General features: G+C 44.0%; 1 protein-coding gene across 2 annotated transcripts in view; it reads left to right on the top strand.

Annotated features, from left to right (window-relative positions):
- Positions 1–14761, top strand: part of ABH1 (ARM repeat superfamily protein) — a 144471-nt gene that overhangs the window by 56219 nt on the left and 73491 nt on the right. For both annotated transcript variants that reach the window (XM_087380277.1, XM_087380278.1), the window contains 3 exons: positions 8729–8905; positions 9041–9169; positions 9785–9851. In XM_087380277.1, coding sequence (XP_087236403.1) covers positions 8729–8905; positions 9041–9169; positions 9785–9851 — 373 coding nt within the window. The remainder of the gene's footprint in view (positions 1–8728; positions 8906–9040; positions 9170–9784; positions 9852–14761) is intronic.

The following is a 14761-nucleotide window of genomic DNA, read 5'->3' as shown; positions in this document are numbered from 1 at the left end:
ATTGCAGACCTACCAAAAATTTCAGATCTGCCCGATGTATGTGAAGCTGCATGATGGGCAAGCAGCATCGGCAGCCCTTTCCTAAAGAGGCCAGCAGGGCAAAGGCTCCTTTAGAGCTCGTTCACACGGACATTTGCGGAAAGATGGAGACGAAAGCTTTGGGTGGTTCCTACTACTTCATGACGCTGATCGACGACTACAGTAGAATGATATGGATATACTTCCTGAAGACTAAAGACGAGGCTTTTAGTAAGTTCAAGGAATGGCATGTAATGGTCGAGAAAGAAACGGGGAAGAAGGTGAAGAAATTGAGATCAGACAGAGGTGGATAGTTCACATCAACTGAATTCGAGAGTTACTGCCAAAGTCACGGGATCAGGAGGCAGAAACCCCCACCACATACATCACAGCAAAATGGAGTAGCAGAACGCAAGATGCGCGTCATCTGTGAAATGGGCAGGAGTATGATGAAAGGAAAAGATTTGTTAAAGACTTTCTGGGCTGAAGCATATAACACTGCAGTTTACATTCTAAATCGTAGCTACACGAAAGCTGTGAATGGGATGACTCCACTGCAGGCCTTTTCTGGTAAGAAACCTTCAGCTGCACATTTCAGAGTTTTAGGATGTGACTGTTTTGTGCATGTCCCTGATGCTAACAGGACCAAATGGGAACCGAAGAGCCGGAAATGTATTTTCTTGGGCTACAGTGAAGAGGCGAAGGGTTACCGTCTCTATAACCGTGTTACCAAGAAGGTAATAGTAAGTCGCGATGTGGTCTTCTCAGAACAGCCGCATCAATTGGAGGAGGATGCTTCCTTTCCAGACAACCAGGACCAGGATATCCATCCAGGAACACCACCAATAGCAGACCGAACTCCCCCAACGGTGCTTGGGAGGAATCAAGATAAAGAAGATGAAGAAGAGCCTGCAGAACCACAACGGCAAAAGCTATTCTCGAAGTGGGTAAAGCAGCTTTTGGACGGCAGAGAACCTCCAACCATTGAGGAGGAACCATCCGAACACTGCCGGTCCAAGAGATTAGAGGAGCAAAGAAGAGTGCAGGAACACTTGGTCAACTATGCTTTGATGACAGAAGTGATCCGTGCTGATGAACCCAAGTGTCTTGAAGAGGCATAGGGAGATGATAGGTGGATGAAGGCTATGCAGTCGGAGTATGGCTCCATAATGAAGAACAACACTTGGGACCTTGTGGAGCGACCACCCAAACGTAAGGTAATCGGAACCAAGTGGGTGTACAAGACCAAGTACAAATCTGACGGCATGTTGGATAAGTACAAGGCTTGGCTTGTGACAAAAGGATTTGCACAAGTACGTGGTTTTGATTATCAGGATACTTTTGCTCCCATAGCTCGACTAACCATAATTCGCAGTGTTTTGGCTTTAGCTGCCCAGGGAAGTTGGCCTGTGTTTCAGATGGATGTAAAATCTGTCTTTCTGAATGGGGATCTCAAGGAGGAGGTATATGTGGAACAACCACCAGGTTTTGTGATTCCCGGTTCAGAAGGTAAAGTCTATAAACTGAAGAAGGCACTTTACGGGTTGAAACAGGTCCCACGAGCGTGGTACCAACGAATTGATGCCTACTTTCTGCAAAACGGGTTCAGGAGGAGCCCATCAGATGCAAATTTATATATCTTCAGAGGAGGCAGGTGTATGATCATAGTTCTTTATGTGGATGACCTTGTCATAACAAGGAACCATAAAGAGAAGATCTCGCAGACAAAGCATTTTCTAGGAAGAGAGTTTGAAATGACAGACCTCGGACTGATGCATTTCTGTTTGGGGATTGAAGTTTGGCAAGAGCCGAAACAGATCTTCATTTCACAGCTGAAGTATGTTGGAGAGATACTGAAGGCATTTGGCATGGCTGAGTGCAAGACAGTTGGTACCCCTATGGAGGTTGACGTGAAGCTCTCAAACGAGGATTCATCACCACTGGTGGACGAAGCAAAGTACAGAAGGCTTGTGGGTAGCTTGATTTACTTGTGCAACACACGGTCGGACATCAACTTTGCGACTGGTGTATTAAATAGGTTTTTCAATAAGCCTCGGGAGAACCATTGGAGGGCAGGGATGCGGGTGCTGAAATACATCAAAGGCATACTTGATTATGGCATCACCTATACCAAGGGCAACATCTTGACCGGATTCTGTGACTCGGATTGGGCAGGAGACGTGGACAGCAGGAGATTTCTTGAGCTTTTTCTCCATTGTAGGCCTTCCCGCCAAGGGGTGTCATTTGCAAGCATTAGCAGTCAAATTTGGTGATTTGGCAGACATTTGCACTTAGTTTGTGGTGGAGTGACTTTATTCAGTCAACTGTTTGGAGTTAGTCGCATTACTTTGTAGAATTGTGGCCCATTTGCAGATTTGTGCCTTTTTGTATTGGTTGGCAAGAAAGTGTTATGTGCCAACAATTCTTCTTATTAGAGGAGTTGGGAAGATAATACTGTCATGAGTGGAGGGATCAAGAATAATATTCTTTCAGTTTCCTCTTTTGGGAAAGGAGATCTTTGACGGTGACAAGTGCATAGATAGTCATGTACTAGGGGTTATACAAATTGGAGATTGGATAGCAAGAACCATGATACTTGTTTGGCAAGTATCTTTACTCCTTCGTGTGAGAAAATGCAAGAGAGCAAGAGTGAGCAAGATGGAGAGTGAGCTGAACGTAGTTCACTCCCGAAGTGTACTGAACTGAAGTGACTGAAGTATGAGTACACAGAAAGAGATAAGGGTTTTATCTAAGTGACAAAACCCTATCTAATCACTAACCGTAGTTAGAGATTAGACGGTGGCCTATATCAATATTTCTAACAATATATCAATATTTCTAACACCCCCGTGCAGTGCCAATGTGGTGTACAAGGTAGTGACATTGGCCTATATCAATATTTCTAACACCCCCGTGCAGTGCCAATGTGGTGTACAAGGTAGTGATCAATCACCAAAAGGAGATAAGTTTAGGGCACTGCGAAATGCCTCAAACTTCTCACGTGGAAGTGCTTTGGTGAAGATGTTTGCAACATTGTCATGCGTTGACACATAGATCATACTGATCTCCCCTGCATGCAACTTCTCTCTGACATAATGATAATAAACCTCAATCTGCTTCGTGCGAGCATGAAACACAGGATTCTTTGCCACGGCAATAGCACTCTGACTATATGTGAGAATAGGAGGAGGACTCTCCAATATGAGACGAAGATCAGCGAACAAACGTCGTAGCCAAACACACTCAATTGTCGTTGTGAAAGCTGCCCTGTACTCAACTTCACATGAGGAAGTAGCCACTGTAGATTGCTTCTTGCTCAGCCAAGAAATGCAAGCGTTGCCCAAAAAGAAACAATTACCACTAGTGGACTGCCTGGTATCATAGTCTCCAGCCCAATCTGAATCACTGTAAGCATGCATCTGCAAGTCACCCCCCCGGAAAACATCAAGACCTGAGATACTGCATACTGAATATCGGGCCGTGTATTGCACAAGTCGATGAGGCATCCAATAGCCTGGCTGTAAAGTGTGACATCCACTGATTCACCAGCATCATACATAGTAAGCTTCAGCCCCGGCTCCATGGGAGTGGCAATAGGCTTACAATCATGCATGTTGAACCTATCCAAGAGATTTTGCACATACTTGGATTGAGACATAACGATGCCACGCTTGTCTTGTATAAACTGGATCCCCAAATAAAAATTTAACATGCCCAAATCTATCATGTCAAATTCAGCTTTCAACTCAGCTTTGAAATCTGCAATTATATCCTCATTTGACCTTGTGAGCAGCATGTCATCTACATAAAGAATGATGACCAAAATATGCCCCCCATCCTTCTTGATGTAAAGGGTACTTTCCGTAGGACTACTGTGTAATCCCTTACTTGCCAGGAATGCATCTATCTTGGCATACCATGCACGTGGGGCTTGTTTCAGCCCATATAAAGCTTTGTTAAGCTTGCAAACTTGAAGTGCATTGCTAGAAATTTCAAATCCAGGAGGTTAATTGCATAAACCTCTTCCTGCAAGTCCCCCTTACTGCACTATGAGTCCTGCCAAGCAATGGAGCCTCAAGCCTACTCTCCCTGAGAGTCTGAAGCAACCAATTCGGGACTGTTTTGGCTGCGTGTATCTCTTGAATCTCTTGCCTGACAACTTCATCCACACCCTGAGGAGGTACAAAATCAGCCGGTGGCTGAATCGGGGCATGTGGATCTGGAGGAGGTTGCTGTAAATTCTGATTTTCAGCCGGGGAACCAAATGCTATAGGAAGCATCCCCTCAAACACATTATCTGAAGAAGCTGGAATCTTAAATTCAGCATGTGTATGTGCTGAATTTTCAGAGAATATAATATCTCTACTAACGAAAATCTTGTGTGTAGCAGGATTGTAGAGATGATAGCCTTTGCTTGTGAACTATATCCCACAAAAATGCATTTAAGTGACTTATCTGACAACTTGTGTCGAAACTCCACAAGCACGTGGGCATATGCTACACAACCAAAAACTCTGAAATGGTCCACTGAAGGCTTTCTCCCATGCCATGCCTCATAGGGAGTGATTGTCTTCAAAGCGTTTGTGGGAGCCCGATTTAAAAAATAGTTGGCACACATGAGGCCTTCAAGCCAAAACCTGTGAGGCAACTTCTTACTTGTAAGCATGCATCTATCCATCTCCATGGCAGTTCGATTCTTCCGCTCAACTTTGCCATTCTGTGGAGGTGTAAGCCTCATAGTAAGCTGATGCGTGATACCTTTCATCTTAAAAAATGCTTCAAATTCATGAGACATATACTCCCCTCCTCGATCTGTGCGAAGTGTCTGCAACTTGAGTCCTGTCTCATTCTCAACCATAGCCACAAAGTGTTTGAAATGCGTAAACACTTCTGATTTTGCCTTGAGACCATAGACCCAAGTGTAGTTGGTGAAGTCATCTATGAATGTAACAAAATAGAGATAACCCCCGAAAGCAAAAAGTGGCAAAAGTTTGGAAATTGAATCGTACTGAGTCCAAAACTGATATGCAAACTTCCAAAATGCTCTTTTACTTGCAAAATTGCAACCCAAATGCAAAAGCCCCAATTGCTTGTGGGAAATTGCATACAAAAGAGGGAAAATGATTTGAAAGTCCCAATTGTTGCACAAATTGCACTCTGCGTGTAAAAGCCCCAAATTTCACTGCCAAATTGCAGTGCAATTGCCAAAGCCCCAAAATTTTCTAAAACTTGTAGATCTACTGCAATGTCTGCTAAAGCTTCAAATGTGCTCCCAAAGGCGAACCCAAACAATGGCTGAATGCACTAGTGAGCCTCCAAATGACGGATAGCGGATACCTTCAGCCTGTAAAAATCTGCAAGTACAGAGCTGTATGGAATTGTACAGACGAAACTGACGCGCAAGTATGAACGGTAGGGACGAAAGTGACGCACATGTACAGAACTGTACGCATGAACTGTACGGACTGTTGTATGGAAGTGACATGCTGGTATGGAAATTTGTACAGTCGTACAGATTGTACGGACATATTTCTGCGTGGGTGTGTGGACGGAAGCATGTGCGGTACGGAATCCATACAGTTGTATGGACAGTACGGACAACAGGTCGCGATGGAGCTGTACGGACGATCGGGAGCTAGAGCTTGGCGATGGAGCTGAAATGCAGGAGCTGGAAGCAAGAAGTTGGGAGCAGGGAGCAGGTCCGGGAAGGAAGCGCTCTGATACCAAATGTGAGAAAATGCAAGAGAGCAAGAGTGAGCAAGATGGAGAGTGAGCTGAATGTAGTTCACTCCCAAAGTGTAATGAACTGAAGTGACTGAAGTGTGAGTACAAAGAAAGAGATAAGGGTTTTGTCTAAGTGACAAAACCCTATCTAATCACTAACCGTATTTAGAGATTAGACCGTGGTTAGGGGGAAAAACCTCTAAGAGGGAAAGGTGCCCCTAACGCACTTATTACATTACATTGGTCATTGTCTAGAATATATTAATAATTCTAACACTTCCATGAAAAGAGGCATAGTTATGGTGGCATGCTAGATTTGAACATGTAAACTATGCAAGTTTGCAACTATGGCAGAGGCAAAACTTGCTATTGAATATAGCTTCGTTAGAATCACCTCCCAAACATGTATGCGAGGGATGCATTTGGGGCCAAATGCCCTATCGCCAATAGAGACCTATTCTTTCTCTCAGCAACACCATATTGCTGAGGTGTGTATGACACCATACACTGTTGCTTAATGATTTTTTCTGTCAAATATGCTTTGAAAGCATCAGACATAAATTCCTCCCCTCGATGTGTATACGGAGAATTGCACTTTACAATCAGTTTCACTCTTCAACCCTTCCAACAAAATGCAAAGGCTCTTGAAGGATACACACAAGCAAATCTGGAGTAATTATCAATGAAAGTCACAAAAATACCTCAAATGCTTTTAAAAGAGAGTAATTAGCAATGAAGGTCACAAAAAACAGTGATGGTGTCCTCATTGGACCACACACTAATCCATCCTTGAGGAAAGCGTGCTGACAAAATGAATGTCAAAGGAAAGGGGTTGTCACATGAGTTTTGGATTGAGGCAATCATGTGTGCTGCACCAGGAGAGTAAGCTTACAGCTTCTCTCAATAGCAGGACAAAAGCTGGTTCTAGAAGGTCTGCTGATGCATATTTTGTGGATGCTCCTTGGATGAGCAATTTTTGTGATGAAGATGAACCTGACAACTTTGAGGGTGCTCAAGAGAGTGAGCATTGGATGAGATCCATGTGGGATGGATTGGATTCAATCCATGAAAACAACACTTGGGATCTGGTGGAGTGTTCCATAGGCCAAAAGGCTACTGGGACAAAGTTGGTTTACGAGGTGAAAAGACAATCTGATGGCAACATTGACAGCTACAGGTCAAGGCTAGTTGCTGAAGGCTATTCCAAGAAAAATGGGACATATTATAATGAGACCTGTGCTCCCACTTCCAAGATGAAAACCATTAGGTGAGTTATGGCATTGCTGCTCATTCCTGTTGGAAAGTGCATCAGTTGTGGATGTTAAGCCCGCTTTCCTTAATGGGGAATTACATCTCTTGTAGGAGGTTTGGCTGAAGGTGAACCCATTGATTGATCTTGAAATTTGAGGCTGACTTGAAGCGGATGAAGGCAATTCCACTGCTGCCAAAAACCTGAGGGAAGAAGTAAAGAAAAACTGCTAGAGAGGGAGAGGGAGGATGGAAGGGAAAGAGTATGGAGGGGCTAGGAAAGGGGAAGGGCCGATGAAGGCAATTCCACTGCTGCCGAGGGAAGAAGTAAAGAAAAACTGCTAGAGAGGGAGAGGGAGGATGGAAGGGAAAGAGTATGGAGGGGCTAGGAAAGGGGAAGGGCTGGGGTGCTGAGAAGGGAGGGAAGGAGCAGGTGGGAGAGGGAAGGGGGGATGGGGCTGTATGGCCCTGTACGGATGCAGGAAAGGGGAAGGGCTGGGGTGCTGAGAAGGGAGGGAAGGAGCAGGTGGGAGAGGGAAGGGGGGATGGGGCTGTATGGCCCTGTACGGGCATCCGTACAGGCTACTGCTGGAGGGGACTGAGGGGGAGTGCAAAGAGGCTAGGGGGGAGGGTGATAGACAGAAACAAGAGGAGAAGAGGCATGAGGGGCAGAATGGGAGGTCGAAAGGTGGGGGGCAGGGGGGCAGAAACGGAATGAGGAGGTCGGAGAGGCTAGAAGGAAGGCAACATGAAGGGGAAAGGGAGGGGCAGAAACGGTAGCGGAGAGGCTAGGGGGCAGGTCGAGCAGCATGGGGAGGACCCTACAAGCTACACTTTTTCACTCAGTACTAGCAGTACCTTATGGGTGAGCTAGAAGCAAAATACTATATCTCATCCCTTTTTTAAGCGTATACATTGTTAGATTTATAAAAATTTAAGATGTTCACCTTCATCAAAGGCTTCATAAAGAAACCTGGCTAAATTGTGTCCATCTCTCTTTGCATAAATACCCGTGTTTATTGATGAGACTTGATTATATTGTTGAAAGAGAGATTCCCATACATTATCCTGTATAGCATCTGTCAAAATATGGTTTTATGATATTATAAGTCAAGTTTGCAGGAATCTTGGCAACTCTGGCCAATTTGGGCCCCCTTTACATGTCAATCTAGCTGTTGGATGGAAAGCACCATCTGCTTTTGTGTGTCGTGGTTAGCATTTCCATATTCACTTATCACTTTGAGTTTATCTAAGGGAAGTAATGACTCATGAGAGGCATTAGGAGGCGAGTAAACTCTATTTGAAATAGGAAATCAGGTCCTTGCGCCATTGGCTGTGCAAGCAATGGAAAACCGACCACATTGATTACAAAGTAGCAATATCTTATATATCTGCATGCAGCCATGGGTTTAATACAACATCCTCTGTTTTTACATTTGCTTTTTTTTTTCCTTGAATGCAAAGTCAAGTTTTCCATTTGGGTTCTTTGCCTCCTATGGGTTCTCACTAATGCGAGCAGCTGTAAGCACGGCTCTTAAAGCTTGTAAAACAAGGGGCCAAAGGAGGGTTGTGGGAGGTTGGTGGGGATCAACGGTGAACAAGTCTTTGTTATGTTGCCACACTAACTAGTAATTTAGAACTGATGCGATAATAGATATCTACAGTGTCAGTTGTGCTTGGAATTGTGTCATATGCTGTTTTCACAGTGTGTAAACGACTCACTTAATTTTCCTTCCAGATGGCCAACAATGTGATCGCGCCTGCATCACTTGTGGAAGTGTTTGAAGCTTTATTATCTTCAGCGGCTGTAACTGTCGATGATGAAAAGGGAAATCCTGCATGGCAACCCAGAGCTGATTTCTATGTCTTCTGCATATTGGCTTCATTGCCATGGGCTGGTCTTGAGCTATCAGAGGTTTGGGCCATCAGCTTGTTTTAGGATGTATTGATGTTTCGTGAAGTGCGTTAACTGTATTGAATTTTTGGAGTCCTTTAATGGAAAGGGTTTTCCTCGAATAATGTGATCCATGTGCTACAACTATGTTTGCAGCGTGCAACTGAAGAATTGGATCGTGTGATGGCTGGGGTTGAAGCATACCTGAGCATAAGGAAACCCCTTGCAGGAGTATCATTCAATGCTTTAATTTCAAGTGAAGGAGCAAATTCAGACCATGACGAGGTATGTGATATCTTCATGGATGAGACCCCCCCCCCCCCCTCCCCCCCCTTTTTCGGGTGTGCCCTTGTCCTCCTTTTTTCTCCTGCGTTAAATGTGCTTAAATTTTTCCAAGTAGAGCCTTCTTTGGGCCTATCCCTCCACTTAACTAAACACTAACGTCAACGAAGTGTGTACTCCTTTTCTTTTGGAAATCCAAGATCTTTCTTGGTTCATTTGGCAAGGATGGAGGCAGTAGCTTGTCTCTGCTATGCGTGGTAGAAATCTTTTGTGTGTATCATGGTGGGGAGGTCAGCTAGTCTCTTCTATGCTTGGTGGAGTCGATTGTTCTTTCTTAATAAACACACTGTTTGTTTTCCCATTACATGGCATGTTTGGACATCTTCCTGGATTCATCAGACATTTGTACTCTCTTTTACTCAGTGGTATCTGATACTATCATTAATGATCCAAGAGCAAGGAGTTCCAAACGGCATCTGTGGATTGTTATCAAGCATTTTCATATATTTCTGTATCCTGTGTTGCAATTCATTCATGGAGGCATTACAAATCAGCTATAACGTTTTATATGACAAGTATATGAGTTGAGTTAAATGCTTGGAACTTTTTAAATGGCAGGATTTTCTGGAGGACTTATGGAGGCGAATTAAAAATTGTCATGAAAATGCCTGGAAGGTTGAAAGCGGTAAGGCCTTTTTTTTTGGGGGAGGGGTTAAAAACAGGTCCTTTTTGGGCCTGGGGCCTCGGGAAAAAGAGTGGGGTTTTCAGCTGGGAAATTTTTTGATGAATCTAGGTGGTGAAGATGGTAGTGGTAATTAAGCATTATCTGTGTGTACGTGTTTGAGCATGTGGGTATGTTTTGTCATGGTCTACGTTTTGCTTTTATTTGTTTGTTGTTTTCCCTTTTGCATGATCAATAGCGTCCTACATTTCTAGGTGAGGTGAACAATACACGAAGGCAAGTTGCAACCAAGTAGCATTCCAATCCTCAGAGAGATGCATAATAACTACACTGTTGCTGTAGAAAGGCTAACCATCCAAGGACTTTAGATGGATTACCTCATTGTCAACTCACAACCAATGATGAGAGGATGTTCCATATTCCCACATGCTGAAAATCATTCACCCTAGAGTTGGCGACTTTAGATATGTCTGTTACTTCTGCATATATATGTCATATTGCAGCAGGGAGACTCCAGAAATGCGTGCAATTCTTTTGAATGGCTGTGTTTCCTTTCTTCATGTCATTCAAGGGCAATGTGTTGCATAACGACCCATGCAGGAATATACGTTACTTTAATGGGAGTTGTAGCATGCTGTCTCTGTCATGAATAAATACCTTTGCAAATATGCATTGGGCGAGTGTAAAGGCAGAAACAGTGTGTTAGAGAAGGTCTTTCTAACCTGGTGGTTTGTGTTCTAGTTCTGAGAGCAATTCTAAAGTACATCATGATGATTACTTGCATGGTAGCAGTAAAAGATGGTGTCCTCATGGGCCCACGCACCACTGTGTATAAGCTTTGCAATTTTCTGGCATCTCTAACTGATCCATCCCTTATGCATCCTTCACATACATGATTTGGAGGGATCTCCATTTTAGGCATATTCAATACCATATTGTGTCTCTGTAATAGCTCCAAACTGCCATAGTTCACATGGCCAAATCTGGCATGCCAGAATTCTAGATCTTTCATTGCAGAAGATACTATTATTCTTCCCACATAACTTTTGCATGCTATTGTCATGCATATCCAACTGATTTAAAACATGATATAAATTGCCTGTAGTGCCTCTGAAAGTCTTTTTCTCTATCTCTTACAATGTGCTAAGCATCATCAAATGTGACAGCAAATCTTCTTATATCAAAAGAGGAATCTTTCCTCTCTGGGAAAAAAAATCCTTCTTTCCTGTGGACTATAAGGGCATGTGGAAGACACAATCCTGATGACAAAAATAATATTGCCAACTCCCTTCACAACATATGAAGAAGTGTTGGCCCAAGATATTGTTTCGTGAACAGGAGAAGGCTGTAAAACAACAAATAGAAGTAATGCATCTGGATGCACTACTGCCAAAATACCAAACTACATTTGAAGCATCACTCACACTGCGTGAATCAACTTCAAGATTGACATCAACTACATACCAGAAAGAACCCACCTTAATCCACACAATTTGGTCAAGCATCATCCGTGTCAGCATTTGAAGAAGTAGAAACTATGACTGACATTCTACCTTTTTTCTCCTTTTTTCCAATCGTTTCCTGCATCCACTAATACAATGATCTGGCGTGCCATCAAGCTTGTCCTCCTAGGACAAAGCTCCACCAAACAGGTTATGATTTTGAGCCATTGCAAGAAAATCTGCAAACAACTTGAGCTGACCCACTACTGACCCAAAATGCTGCGAGAAAACCTGTTGCCTACAAGAACATAATCCAACTAGAAGGACAGCCCTAACTGCATGACAACCACTACCTTGCTAACGACATGGCACTGCCGGGCTGATACATAGTTGCCAGCCGAAACGGAAACGGAAGAAACAGAAGAAACGGAGTTTCCGGATCCCGCCAGCATACCCCCACATGCACCACCATGAATGGGAGATGATGCATGGCAGCCTAACCTAGTGGCTTTGGTGTGTGTCATATAAGCATGTACTCACCACCTCACACACTTTGGGGCAGCAACTCAGATTTGAGTATGTTCATGCGTTACTTGGGCGTGCACTCACCACCTCAACTCTCAAGCAGCCAATTAATTTTGAGTATTGCATCCATGCATGTTTGTTAATGCATTCTAATTGGGCGCAGTGTGTCAATGCCATATGGGAGGCTTGACCCTGATCCTTCTGAAAGATCAAAGGGTGGCTTCTCCCTCACACCTCCTCCCTGCTTGACAGAGTTGAGGACATTGGCACTCGTGCAGTGATGATATCGTAGTAATGCCTACTAGGCAGAGCACTGGTGACAGCTGATAGTGCAGCTACACGTGCCTGCATGAATACCTTGTTGGATTTAGGGAAGGTTAGCTAACCTCCTTGGCCCCAGGGGTCAATGTCAAGGGAGAGTGTTGAAACTAGAGGAGAGTTTGGAAGTCATATGGCAAGGCCATATTAGCCCTTAGTCCCACATACAAAGGCAATGGTAGGGACCAGCCGTATATGGGCTAGGATCATAGAGCACTTTTAGCCCCACTACTATGATCACTTTTAGCCCCACTAGGCTTCTAGGGAGATTGCTCATGGTGTGGAAGTTCCTAGGTAGTGGGGTGGGCCCTAAGACGGTTTCTCGTGTGTGAGTGGGTGGCTAGGAGTCCCGCAGAGGACACACGGCTGATGACTTTAAGATCGTGCATGTCTGATATAGTGTGTAGCCTCAAATCGTGGTGGTATCATGTGGCCTCAACCTCTCACCCTTTACATTTCGCCTTGTCTTGATTGCCATGTCTGAAAGAAAACAAGGGAGGCATGCTAAACTCTACTACGCAAATGCACAAGTAGAATCACAAATTCACAAAATAAATTTCTGTAATAGATTGCCAACACGGGCTACAAGCCATTTGGAGATGAAGAATGCACCAGAAGCTAGCTAAACCCTTTGGTCTTCCGAAGACTTTTAATAAACCTTCTTTTTTTCTTTCTTTCTGCAAGTAGTTCTACATGGAGGTATTTATCCAAGTTCTAGTTCAATAGAATGATTCTCCAGTCGACTAATAGGCATGACAAAACTAGAACTATCTGCAAAACGGTCATCATATGCATCAAGAAAGGCATGTTTTTAATTTTTGTTGTTAGAAATATATATTTCTAAGGTAGTGGCACTGTAATAATGGACTAGGGGCATTTTCCCCTTCCCCCCCCTTACTTCAATTACAGGTTGAGTTTGTGGGTGACTCACATGTTTTGACCCTAGTTAGGGTCCATCCTGGGTTTTGTCTCTGTGACTACCCTAGTGTACTGTTTCATTCTTGTTGCTGCAATCTCATTGTTCTCTTGAACTCTTGCGTCCATTTCAGCATCTTTCAGCTTCGGATTCTCTTGAACTGCGAATCAGTTTTGGGCTGTTCTGGAGCTTTCCAGGCAATTTTTCTAGCAGGTCAAAGCTGTTTTTGCATCTGCAGCAACTCTTTAAAGGCTGGTCGCACCTATTTTGAAGTGTTGCTCTTGTTTGAGGGCATATTCAGATCTGTTTTACTGTTTATCAGTTGGTTGACTCATCGTGGGCTGTTTTTGACTTTTGGAGTTGTCTACTCGCTGTTTTGAACCAATTTTCAACTCCTGTTGAACTAGGGTGTAAACTCTCTAAGTATGATGATGCTGAACCATTTGATGTCATTCTAAAGAGTCAGGCTGTTGGCTGCCTGATTTATCTATGCAACACGTCCTGATATTCAGTTTTGGGTGTCATAGGAAGGCCTCTCATTGGTATGCAATAAAGCACATTTCAGATTTTGCAAGGCACTCAACATCTAGGATTGTTTTATGCCAGGGGGGGGACTCTTAGTTCGGTGAATTCAGTGATTCAAACTTGACTGGTGACTATGATGGTAGAGAGTCCAGCAGTTTAAATTGTTTCTATCTTGGCAGCTCTTGCACATCTTGTTTGAAGAAACAACCCATTGTGGCCACCTCTTCATTTGAGGTTGAGTGCAAAGCGGCCTTCACAACTATGTGTATGGATGAGGAGATTGATGGTAGATCATCACTGACACGTCCCCAGCACTCCTGAAACCTCTGATCTACAAGCAAACACAAGAACACACACAACGTGAGAAAACTGAGCAGGTTGCTCACCACCCAACCACGACATCTACGGGATGTGATCCCGAATCAGGAGATGTCCCCTCCGAGCCACGAGCTGAGCTACTGGCACGAACTCCCAACGAGATATTAACCAGCCTGGTGTCCCATACCACCAGGTGGTGCTGTGAAGCCTGGGATTTGCTGTTGGGCCTTGGGCTACGCTATGATGCAGGCGCGCGTCCGCAACTCAATCCAGGATCAGACCTAGCACCTGGGAACGAAACTTGCTCCCATCGGCTCCCTGAGAACTGAACCCCTGGGCCCCTTTTATAGACTCGGGCCCCAAGCGCCAAAAATAGCGAAAACCTCTAACTGGTTTGTACCCTGGCCACTCAACCCGAGAATCAAGCCTGCCTAGCTCTAAGCCTCCCCAGGCTACCTGAGCTAGTCTTGTGTACCTAGTACACGTCGGATACCAATCCGTGCACATGACATACTTCCCCTCCTCTAAGAACTCACTCCTGAGTTCGCTAAAAAACCCGAGAATGTCTTGTGGAGGTTCTGTAATGTCTCCTATGTTGCATCCTCCTCAACACGATCCTTCCACTTGATCTTGTATTCCGTGATAGTTCTATTACGAATCAGTCTTTCACGAAATTCAAGAATACACTTAGGTTCATGTGGAATAAAAGTCAAATCTGTAACTTTTATTATTTCTTGAGGAGAAACAAGTTGATCATCCGCACCCAATAGTTCTTTCAGTCTACTGACATGAAATACTGGATGCACTTTAACATCAGGAGGCAATTCTAGTCGATATGCAACTGGTCCAATTCTTTTAATGACCTTGAA

This window comes from Dipteris shenzhenensis, chromosome 10 (assembly GCF_047967505.1).
Source record: "Dipteris shenzhenensis isolate YYH24624 ecotype China chromosome 10, Dip_SZ_1.0, whole genome shotgun sequence".
In the NCBI taxonomy this organism is placed as follows: Eukaryota; Viridiplantae; Streptophyta; class Polypodiopsida; order Gleicheniales; family Dipteridaceae; genus Dipteris; species Dipteris shenzhenensis.
Note: the sequence above shows the minus strand (reverse complement) of the source record. Positions and strands in the feature narration are given on the sequence as shown.